The sequence below is a fragment of the Haemaphysalis longicornis genome, unplaced genomic scaffold (genome assembly GCF_048455015.1).
Source record: "Haemaphysalis longicornis isolate Haplotype H1 unplaced genomic scaffold, Haemaphysalis longicornis Haplotype H1 scaffold_9, whole genome shotgun sequence".
NCBI classification, from domain to species: Eukaryota; Metazoa; Arthropoda; class Arachnida; order Ixodida; family Ixodidae; genus Haemaphysalis; species Haemaphysalis longicornis.
The window spans coordinates 124749897-124761937 of record NW_027526460.1 but is presented as its reverse complement, the minus strand read 5'-3'; the positions used below and the strand labels follow the sequence as shown (position 1 = coordinate 124761937).

General features: G+C 48.4%; 1 protein-coding gene across 2 annotated transcripts in view; it reads right to left on the bottom strand.

Annotated features, from left to right (window-relative positions):
• Positions 1–818: 818 nt before the first annotated feature.
• LOC144151951 (uncharacterized) overlaps positions 819–12041 on the bottom strand; it is a 32458-nt gene continuing 21235 nt past the window's right edge. For both annotated transcript variants that reach the window (XM_077683135.1, XM_077683136.1), the window contains exons 2-3: positions 11513–11634; positions 819–3890 (exon numbers count right to left, since the gene is read on the bottom strand). In XM_077683135.1, coding sequence (XP_077539261.1) covers positions 1689–3890; positions 11513–11545 — 2235 coding nt within the window. In that variant the 5' untranslated portion in view covers positions 11546–11634 and the 3' untranslated portion in view covers positions 819–1688. The remainder of the gene's footprint in view (positions 3891–11512; positions 11635–12041) is intronic.

Below are 12041 nucleotides of genomic sequence, written 5' to 3'. Positions count from 1 at the left end.
CTCGAGGAGAAGAATTACTGGACACATATGGGTCCCGCGAATAGGGAACCACCCCATCTGGTGCCTGCGCGCACCATTCTTTATTTGAAGCTCCGTTAAAGTTGTTCACTCACTCACTCACTCACTCAAGAAAAAATACTGTCAATTCTTATTACCTACGCAGTGACCAATATCCGCAGCCGTGATAAGTAGTACTAGGCAACTGATATTTTAGTTGTAGGTTGAAGGTGGTTTAAAGTTGTATGTTGAAGGTTGTTTAAATTAATTCTCGGTTCTCCGCTATGGCATACCCCCAATGCGTTTAGTTTGCTCCCACAATTTTATTGACACCTTTTTAGACACGCTGAGCTGACCGCATAAAGCTATTTCTTCTGAAAAGTCTAGTAACATTGCGCCGCTTTTGTGTATTGTTTGACCCGTGTATTTTCGTTCTTTGAGACCACTCTACTGAGACCACTCCAAAAAATTGAGGTGTGGAGTGGTCTAATCCAAAAAGCTAACAACCAGCCTGCCCCCCCCCCCTCCCCCGCGGCCCCACGCACACATACACACACAAACACATACATGCGCACACATACTTTTTTTTTATACTGTGGGAGCCCCCCCTTGGAAGCCTCTCTGGATCCGCCCCTGCCCAGAGCCGTCGCCAGACATCGACGGGCATCAAGGATGCAGTCATAAAGGGTACACCATTTTGTGTTATCTTTGCTGGTAGCAAAAATCATAAGGTACAGTTGAAAAGATCTGATACAAGAACTACTGATCCTTCCGCTGCGTGAAGACCAAGCTACGCATAGAAGACGAGAGGAAACAGAGGTAGTTTTTTAAAAGCCCTTTATTGAAAGAGCGAATGGACGTGGAAGCAGACGGTTTGTCGCTCCGACAAGTGATTTGAACATTAAACAGGTGCTTTCATTCAGGAAACAAAAGAACGAACAACGCCAACGACATATTAAACCAATATAAACATGCCCGTGCTTTGAAGGCGCGTGTTGTGACTTGAAGGTAAACACACAACGCCATTCGCACACTCTGCGTCCAAGAAAACGAAGTAAAAAACCGACGCAGTCTTGCACATTTTCTAGTTAGGGACAAAGGACCCAGCACATTGTCCAGAACACTTTCCGGAAAGGGAAATGTGACTAGAGAGACACTAACCAAACATTCACACATAATTTTCTAACGCCATCTTCCCGACATACTTACAGTATGCAGGCGCCGATGAATCTCTTAGCACTCGAAAGAAACCAAACAAATAACGAAATGGATGTGTTGGCAGAGTGGGCGACCCAATTTCGCAAATGGCTTGCAAAGGCAATTTTTGTCAGAAATAAGATCACCCACTCTTATTCGTCAACCAAACACTGGCGTTTGATGCAGACTATTTCTTTCTGAGTCCCTTACAAAGGACGGTAACCGTAGGTAACGCCACATGTTCATTATTTTGAATTGCAGAAGTAGCCTTATGGAGGATCTTGATCGATATGAAACAAACCCGTAATCACCGCACGAGTAAAAAAAAGTAGTTTTAAACAACTCCGCCTTCAGTGCGTTGCACTCGTTGCGTGCACGAGTCCGGGATCAACGTATACAAAGCGGCGCGGATTGGACAGAGGAACAGCTGCTATTGATTTGTGGGCCGAAACAAAAAAAGGTGCAGCCTCGAGGTGCAATTCCGATTGTTCTTCCTACTTCGCCAGCATCTTGCTGAACCGTCCTGCGAGGTCAATCATGTCCTGCCGTAACTTCTTGGACATTTCCAGCTGAGCTTCGAGCCCCGCGTAGGCGGGGTTCGAAGCGTTCAAGCCGAGCCGGGTCGTGTAGTACTCGACGTCGAGGTTGGGTGTGCTAGACAAGCATCCCGGGTCGCCGCGCACCCTCGACGCCATATCCTCCAACCTCTTCTCGACAATCCTGTTGCGCTGCAGCATTCGCATCAGCTCGTAGTCGCGCGACTCCTTCCGATCCACGTCGTAGAGCAGCCTCAGCTTGCTCACCAAGCCGTTCTTCTGCATGCCCACCCGCAAGTGCTTCTTCAGATCTTCGAATCCCGTGCGGTTGGGCTGGATGATGGTCAGCTCCCTTATGTTGGTGTTCGTGCGGAGCATGTGCTCGAACGACTGGCCGACTCTCTCCGTCAGCTGCCAGCCACCACCGAGAACCAGACAGTAGACGGACTCCGACTGTGTCAGCGCCTCCAGCAAGAAGAGGACGGGGACCACGCCCGACGGAAACAGGAGCGACACTTTCTCCAGTAGGCGGCACTTGGGAATGATGCTCGCCAGAAGCCGGCCGCCGTGGTCGCTGATGGGGACTTTCCCCTCGAACGAAAGATCCGTGAGGGTTTCGCGAGCGCGCGACAAGACAGCTAGCATGGGAATCACCTCCTCCGGGCGCGTAAACAGGAAGTTCATTTCTCCAGCGGACTCCTTCTCAAAAGCTGTCTTTCTGATCACCTCGCCAAAGGCCGACTTCTGGGCGAACAAGATGCGGCCCTTAAACTTGTACGTCTCCCGCAGCTTGACCAGAAAATCCTCGTCGTGAAAGGGATCAACGTGCAACTCTTCCAGCGTGGTGTTTCGTTCCAAGCAGCCCAGGAGTAACAACACGTTCGAGGAGGACAGTCCGCAGTCTTCCATCGAAAGCTTCCGCAGAGTGACGTTCTCCTCCAAAGCGGCACGCAGCGCGGCCACAGCAGCCTCCGGATCGCTCCCAAACGTTGACGAGGCGAAACTGAGCGATTCGAGTCCTTTGTTCTGCCCCACCGCTTCGGTGAAAGCGACCCACTCGGCGGCGGGGTCGTGTTTCGGCAAGCAGACCTGCACCGCCAGATTCTTCAGCGTGCTGTTCGCCAAGAGGACGCTGGCAAGCACGGAAAGGGACGTGTACACGCAGGCTCGAATGCCACTTACTTCCAGATCAGTAAGACTCGCGTAGTCTTGGAGACGGCTCAAAAGCGGCGTCCAATCATGAATGACCCCTGGGTAAGGCTCCGTACTCGCGGCCTTGTCGGCGATTTCAGTATCAGCATCAACGCTTTCTTGATCATCGCAACACTCCGAGCAAGAACTGACCTCACTAGCGGTATTATCCTCCTCAGAAAGCTCGTCAGAGACAGATCCTGCATGGGCCGCCACTGAATCACTCCTCCCCTCATTAGACGCATTATCTTCTCCCACGTCGCTTGCTTCCGAGGCGGTGCTTTCCGCGATTCTTGTTAGCCACCCATATGTTGTGTCCAGCACGACGTTCCGCAGGACGAGAACTCTGAGGCCCTTGTTGTGGTCCAAGAGGCGACAAAGCTGCTCGACTAGAACGGATGAAAACGTGAAATCGACTAAAATCAGCTCCGTGAGCCCGTCGGCGCCATACACGCAGGGTTGGAGTGCAAAACGTTCGGGCGTGCCGACGAACCCTCGCAGCTCTACAGAATCCAGCCGCTCGGAGCCCACAAGCAGAATCTTCCAGAAAGCCGCTGAGTGGTAGCGAGCGACGACTGACACGTCCAAGACTACTTTGGAAATGCACCGGTGATGCAATATCCAGAGGCAAAGGCACAGCGAGTAGAGGTCCTTGGGTCCCAGCAGGATGTCCGAGCAATTGTCCAAGGTCTGCACGACGAAGCCGTCCTTGTGTAGCGGCAGCATTTCCATTCCTCTCGGGTTGATGACAGCGTTGATCCTTGGGTGAAGTTTGAAAGCCCAGCAAGCCTCCTCGTCGCTCTGCGTGCAGGCGTCGAACAAGGATTCGTTGCCGCCGGCCCGGAAGCGGCGGTCGCCGAGCTCCAGCATGCGCTTTGCCTGGTAGAAACTGTCGAACACGTTCGGCTTGCCTCCGGACAAATACCTGGCAAAGTTCTCCAGGGCGCAAGCAGCATCCCGGTCCTTTTTCTGCAGTTAGAGAAAAAATAAATGACGTGAGAGTCTCTTGATTTTGCGTTTTCATTTTGCATACCTTTAGAATAAATTTCGTCAGTACACCTTTTTAAACAATCCACGGACGATGTGGACTATGGTACTATCTTGATCACAGTTAGGGTGAACATGGGAGCGCGTGTCATTCCGTGCGCGGGAGCTGCCTGTCGGCGTTCCGGGTAACTTCGCAGGCATGCGCAGTTCGTTTGCAACGAGGCTGTATCATGCGCGTGCAAAGTTAGCCGGAACGACGACAAGCGGCTCCCGTGCACGGAATGACACGCGCTCCCATGTTCACCCTAACTGTGATCAAGATAGTACCTAAGAAAAAGAGCATGAAAACATTGTGACTGCTTAGGGCAAATGCGGGGGCAGTCACTTTACAGTGTGAAACTTGGCGGCGAGAGTGACCACGGGCAGCGATGAAAAAGCCGTCTGCGTCATCTGAAGATGACGCGTCATCACCACGCTACAAAGAGGATACCGCTATCAATGATACATCATCATCACCATCGTGACGCTGGCTTCGCGACTCTCGCATTTTTCGTCTGCTTCACTTGGGCTCTAAACTGCTGCTCCCTTGCTCTAGGTTCACGTTTGATGCTTACCACAACCAGATTTCGCGTGTGCGTATCCTTTTGCCCATACAAAAGGCTGAAAAGCATATAAAAATTCTGAAGGCGTGATTTACAGCACGGTTGTTTTGTTGGTACCAGACCGGAGGAAGTGCCGCCGGCTCCGCAGGATCCCGTGCAAATCGCGATGATTTGCAGGCGAAACGAATAGAACGCTGCATCTTCTAAAACCGGGCCCCAAAGGTAGAGAAAGTGCAAAACGAGAATGAATTTCTCATGCCTTATCTTTATAGGAGGTTGTAGGCTTTCCCAGAAGACACTGGGGTTCTCGGGGACCATTTGCAAGCCCAATGTAAAAAAAACATATGTTTCAAATGCTAATAAGATTTAAAATATTTAAAACGGACTGACTCTGCTCACCGAAATATGAACATTTATACCCGCAACTCCAAAAGTGAAATATACGCCAAACGTGTTGTGCCCGACACAAACCTAAATTTTCAAACCGTCCCGAAATGGCAATCAGCCAAACAACCACCCCTGGTTTCGCGAGTAGGAGCCAGAAGTAGGGGAGGGCGTTAACTCGAATAAGGGATGAATAAAGAAAATTTGGTGGAAATTTTTCATTTCATTTCTTGTATTGGTATACCCGCAGGACCTGGGGGTATTACAGAGGGGAGTGGCTAATTAATACACGTAAAAATATATACAAAAAGAACAGCAGTTGATATGTAGTTATTACAGTGATGTGGCTCTACACTTATAAAATATTAGCTGATAGCGTTTTTAAACGATTCGTGATCACGGATGGTTGTAATTGATGCGGGAAGGTGATTACACTCGATGCTCGTGCGTGGTAGAAATGACACGTAGCCGCCGCTTGTTCTGCATAATGGTACTCTGACCTTGTTCTGCATAATGGTACTCCGGCCTTGTGACGATGATCTAGAGGAGCGAAATATATTCTGGTGGTGCTATAAGTTCATTGTGTAAATGAGGGTGGTGATATATGTTGTGGAAAAGACACAGTCGAAGAATTTGACGCCGAGATGCCAAAGATGGAAGATTCAGACTATATTTCACTACCGTTATATATATGCTGGCGGTGCGGTTATAGTTAGAAAGAATAAAGCGGGCAGAATTATTTTGAACCATTTCGACTGAGTGAATTAGATTGGTATGTACAGGATACTAAACAGAGGCAGCGTATTCCAATTTAGGGCGAATGAGTGTTTTGTAGAGGGCAAGTTTTAAGGAAGAATAAGCTTTAGCAAAGTTGCGACGTAGGTACCCAAGCATTCGTTTTGCTTTAGAGATTTTATGTTCAGCGCGGATTGCCCAGTTTAAATTGCTGGTTATATGTAAACCTAGGTAATTATAGCTATAAACGGCATCCAATGCAAGATTATTGAGATAGTAGGTGGGGAGTGGATTATTTGTTCTAGACACTCTTATAACTTTACACTTGTTGACGTTGATTAACCATTTTTGACACCAAGCAGTAAGGTCAGTTTGGACAGCAGTTAAGTCGGAATCGGTAGTTAATTCCAGGAATATTACACAGTCGCCAGCAAATAAGTGTGCATGAGAAGAAAGGCATGCAGGTAATTCATTAACATAAATAAGAAAAACGAGAGGACCAGGCACTCCGGAACGGACAGCAGTGTGGCAGCTATTCACACTGTTAGCTGTAACATACTGAGAACGATCGTTAAGAAAGAATCCCATACAAGTTAGTAATTTCTCGTCAAGGTTCAGTTGGCGTAGTTTGTGCATTAATAAGGAGTGAAAAACTTTATCGAACGCTTTAGAGAAATCTAAAAATTTGCAGTCGGTCTGGGAAGAGCGATCCAGTATAATGTTCAGTTTGTGTGTGAAAGATGCCAGTTGGGTCACACGGGAGTAGGTTTTTCGGAAGCCATGTTGTGCTTGGGTAAGAAATGAAATAGATTCAAGAAAGCCTACAAGGTTCGAAAATGAGATGTGTTCCAATATTTTGCACGGCATACTGGTAAGTGATATAGGTCGGTAATTAAGTTGGTAATGGCGGTTACCAGCTTTGTGAAATGGAATCACCATCCCGATCTTCCATTCAGCGGGCAAGCAACCTTGGTCGAGTGACTGTTGAAAGATCATTTTTAGTATAATCGACCAATAAATACGCGTGCTCTTTAAGAAGTTCCGGTTAATTTGGTCAGAACCACCAGCTGAAGATTTTAAGGATCTAATTATCGCTTCAACACGACTTGACTCAATAAATATTGGAGACATAACGGGACAGTGAAAGTGTTCTGCATTAGGTAAAACATGGGTTACGTCAACAGAAAAGTGAGAAAAAAACATCATTTAGAACGTTAGCACATGAATCAGAATGAATTTGATTTCCACTAGCGTCTTCTAAGGTGACTGCGTCATCGCCTTTAGGGTTTATTGTGCGCCTAAATTTTTTAGTGTCGGTTGTGAGCATAAATGGCAACACGTTTTGTAAGTAATGAATTTTTGGCGTTTTTAGTGCTGTTCATAGTGTTTAGACGCGAGCTTGCAGCCATTCCAGCGAACCTTATTGCCAGACTTTTCGGCAGACCTGTATAACCGCTTTTTTATTTGTTCGATAGGCGCTTTAGGTATGCGTTAAACCAAGGGGAGTCTTGAGTCGTCGTTATTGCGCGAACGGGAATATATTTGTTTGACAAGTTTGAAACGGCAGCCGATTATATGTCCCAATTTTCTTGTACACTGCGGTTATGAAAGTTTTCCAAAAAGGTACTAAGAAATGAACGTAGCTTCATTATTAATTGCTTCATGATGAACTCGAGTATAGCCCGATGAAGCTCTTGGACGTCAATGGCACAGGCCTTCGTCAAACAGTAGATAGCAGATAGGTATTGTAAACGATATATTTGTAGAAACTACGTGGACACCGGCGTACAGTACGCATGTGCGAAGTTTGAGGGAGCAAGTGGAGAAGGTAAGTCTGATTCTTTCGCAGCGCGGATGTGACGGAGCGCAGCCTACGAGCGTGCGCACGCACGCAATGTGAGAAGCAAGGAAAAAAGGGGACGCCGTGTTCAAATAACGGCGCCGCGAACAGCGGCGGGAGTTTGCCTGCCGCCGCCATTCCGCCAACACTGCGAAAGTTGGGGCCAGTGACGCCGAGCGCAACCGACAACGATAGGCCGACCCTGCAGCCCGTCCATTGACGGTGGTTTTAGTTGCAAAGCATCTTTTGCTTTCGGCTCCGTCGTCCGTCGTCCGTCATCCGTCCGTCCGCACCTCTCCCCCTCTCCCCACCAGCTGTGCGATAGCGCGCGCGCTTCTCCTCCTCTCCCCCTCTCCACGCCAGCTGTGCGATTTCGCGCGCGCTGCTCCTCCTCTCTCCCTCTCCACGCCGGCCGTGCGATAGCGAGCGCGCTACTCATCACCGAAGCTGCACGATAAGCGCGCATGCGTGTCTCTCTCATCTCCTCCTCTCCACTTCATCTGCTCTATATAATAAATCCGGTCCGCGCGCCGCTCCCTCATGAAAGAAGAGAATATCCCAAGCGACATCTGCGGTGGCCCAAGCAACAGCAGTGGCCCGTTCGACTCGCTATGAGATTGGATGATATCCATGATTGGAGTTCAAACCAGATTCTGTTTCGGTTCCACGCAATATGCTCCGCATCCAACGGTATCGTTGGTTGGACATTCTCAATATTATACAAGTCGCCATGCCGCGCTTCGGCCATGTTGTTAGCTGTAGAATGGGTCAGGTAAGCTTGCCTCGCCCGCTTAGAATATTAGCATTAACTAGTGGAGGCGTACGCTGTGCCTGTGGCTAGAACGATCTCTGCGTCATCGGACACGCTAAACTGCGAGGCGTTCCGCTCTCACCTTCAGAGCTCTCCTGGCTCGTCCCTCTGGCGTAATAGGCGTGTTAGCAGAAAGCCGAGAGTCCGCTGATTCGGCACTGTGCCCGCAAGGAGTCGGTGCTTATGTCAACAATACGCCATCGTCACCTCGCCAGTGCGTTAGTGACGGTTTGCACGCAGTCTGCCAACTCGCACGTGGAGCAATGAAGGTTGCAGCGCAAAATGGTAAATTCAGTATAGAAAATTGTACCAAAGTACAAAAAATCAACTAAAAAACAAGTCCTGTCGGGTATTCGAACTTACTCATTGCGACACACTGAACCGAGTGCTCCGGGCTACTCGGCCAAGTCCTACGCAGCAGGCAAAAGATTACAGCGAAGCTGTTTAGCGAATCGTAATTATTCGTACCCGCAGTTTAAAATACCAAGAAATTACCGAGCGCACGCATGCGAGCGCGGGCCTCGCAGCGTCCGCCAAGCAGTTAACAAACGAAGAAAATGCCTAGAGCTTGTGTGCGCGTGCCTCGCTGCGACCGCCCAGCGTCCCCGGCGTACGTTTGTCAAGCTAAGCATACCCACTTATGGATATTGGTTAAAATTAGCAAAACGAATTCCAGCGTTCGCCCTAATCATGGAAACACTTACTCGGAACGAGAAAGACACGTCATAGCATACGCCCCTCCAAGGTGATGTCCAATGATTTTCACTTTCAAAAAAATAAAGAGGGTCACACTTAAAGGAGCCATGACGACAAAATACAAGCTTGTTTAATTCAAAAGATTTCGTGTTTTATAGTGCCCGAAGCGATTGTCCGGATACAAACGATGCTTTATTCACTGAGAAATTAATCAATTTAGGTTAAAGTTTCGATTTTCCCGCTAAACGTGTGTTTTTGTGGTCCGCAATGACATCCCAGAAACCGACCGCTGTGCAGCCGATTCCGAAGCCTTGCTTACTGTTACTGAACCTAGAGGGCGCCACCATACCGTTGCAAGCCGTTTTCTGCCTTGGGGTTTGGTTTTGACCTGGCTTGTTTTTCTCCTGAGATAAAATAATCGTTTCGTGAAACATAGTGCTCGCTCGACAAATATGGTCACGTAAGACACCGTTGCTCGCGTCAATCGGCCAATGTCGTCTGAGACAACCCCAAAGCCCCGCAGTCCTGTGCAGCTAAACCAAGCATAGTGGGCGCAGTAACAACAGCAGTACGCAGCGGTACTTCTATGTTTACGTGTGCTTTTGTAACTTCCACTGTTTCGCCCACCATTCTTACTGATATGAAAAGAATGTGCGCTAAATTTAAGCGCAAATAGCTCGTTCGGTAAGCTGATAAGCTCTGCCTAATTTGCGTTTGCTTTTGCCGGCCTCCGCCAATCGCAGAGCTGGCTGGTATGACATCATAGGTTCTGTTGCGGGAAATGAGCTAGTGGGTCGCATGGCCATTCCCTTTTTCCCTAATTATATTGCTCATACGAGCGGAGTTTACGTTAAAAGTGGCGTCAGTTTGATTCTAACGAGGCAATCTTTTGAATGAACCGAACTTGTGTTTTGTCTTCTTGGCTCCCTTAAAGCAACAAGGATGGAGTAAAGGTCGTTGCAGCAGCGAAGAAGCAAATCGGCTGCAATCATGGGCGTAAACCTTCGTGATGGTCGTGTAGGTTGCGTACAGCTTCGCTACCTTCAAGTCTAACGCGGTAGTGTGAGCTTCCGTTATTTTTTAGTTTCAGCATTTCCAGAAGCTTAGGTGACTAGCCTTTCTTGACTAACGCATGAGCAGCAAGCGGCCCCCAAATTGCCACGAATAGCTTATCTCGACCGACTACATTCTTTAGGCACGAAAAGTGATCGCCAATGCATGGTCGTGCTGCTGACCGCTGTGCTAGTTCACCTAGCGCAAGACGTGCCCCCCGTAACGTCGTTGTACGCTTTACAATGAAAGTTTCCGTTGATTGTATTTTCTTAGTATCTATATTACCTTCGCTAAGTCTTCACCAGCCTTCAATTAGCCTTAGATTTGCTGCTAGCGTACCAGTCAGGGAAGCGTCGAATGTGAGCTTATGTGGAGTTACTTTTACTTTACAGACTGACTTAAGATGTTGAATACAGTCCCCAAACCAACAAGCTAAGGGCACACTCTTTCAGGCACAGATCGTGTCGCGGCTTCGTTTTAACAAAGCGAACAAATTACGACAATTGATCCTCCGGCGACCAGCCAACTGACTCTGTCGGCGAGCCTCGCAGTAGCTCAGTCACGCCAAGCCTGCTGTAGTAAGCTTCATACAAAACGTCATATCACATCGGCAAAGAGGATGCAGAGAGGAGGACGGCATTTTCGAATTGATTTGTCTACTAAATAAAGTCGCGTAAACGCACCCGTAGTGGTCGAAACATAGGGATTCCAGACTACAATTCGCGCAAGTCATCTAACAATATTTACAAATAACTTCGGTGTCCCTAACAGAAGCGGCATTTGATTCCATTGCCCTTTTGCACTTTATTCCCACATATGTTTGGTTTGGTTTGGTTTGGTTCCACCTATTTTCGGTTCAGAAGTGCGGGGAACGCAAGAACGAACCAGCATGCGCTAAGGTTTCCTTTTATCACAGAATTTTTTGTCCCACGGGCTCTTGCTTGACAGGTTGCACTACGATTGGTTTGTAAAGCACTAAATTTAAGTAAAAATGGTTGAAATCTTGAATTGAAACACCAGAATGCTCCTTGTTTACGGGGTTTACGCTTGATTGATGCATGCAAGCAACCTTTGACAGAGCAGTTCTGTGCGGCGGCGCTTTATCTAGATGTGTCAGAAACGTGCTTGCTCTTGAAAAATCCCATACGGTTTCCCCATTGGCCCTAAAAAAATCCAGAGCAGCCAATACAGAGAACTTCAGCTTGATGAATTATATTATCCGCCATTGCAAATGCCTGTCTAGTAGGCGTCTGTGGCGCCCTTCTCTTCCACGGGACAACAGGGCGGCCGATGGTGGCGCTGCCACGGCGGAACAGCGCGCCCTCTTTAGGTGTCGTACGCCCTCTAAACGCACAGCGCCAGTTTCTCTGCTTCATGGCACACGCCCAGCACGTGATTGCATTCTCATGCCTGGTTCTTTCCCTTGCATTGCTCTCTCGCCATTGGCAGCAAAGCTAGATAATACATTCACAATCGTACTCACTTCTTGCAGCAAGAGTGACTTCGCTGCCGCCATTGTAGGAGCACCGACCGCGAGCTCCTTGTAGCACAGTTGGTCTTTTCGCCGCCTTTGACGAACACGCCAGCAGTACGACCCGCGTGTTCCTGCAAAAAATGCAACCGTTATTCTCTTTTTGAAAATAGTCAAGACACTTACTCCAGAGACAGATACGAACATACGAAAACTGGGTGTGAAGTCAGTCCGCGTGGCACCAACACAGGTGACCAAGCAGTGCAAACAAACGGAAGCGACTATCGCTCGTCCAGTGAATGTCAAAGAAAAAAAAATGATTTCAAGGCGGCTAGACAATGGGCTAGGGTTATCAGCGCGAGCATTTTCGTCGAAGTGTCGCCGTGCTGTATTTAGAAATGCCCAAGCCTATGTTTAAGTGCCAACTTGCGAAGGAAGATGCGATAGCCCGGAACTCCACAATGAAACGGTCTCCAAAAACGTGCTGAACCAATAGACCAGGACACGTGGTCAACGGTATCTGTGCCAAGGGTAGTCGCGT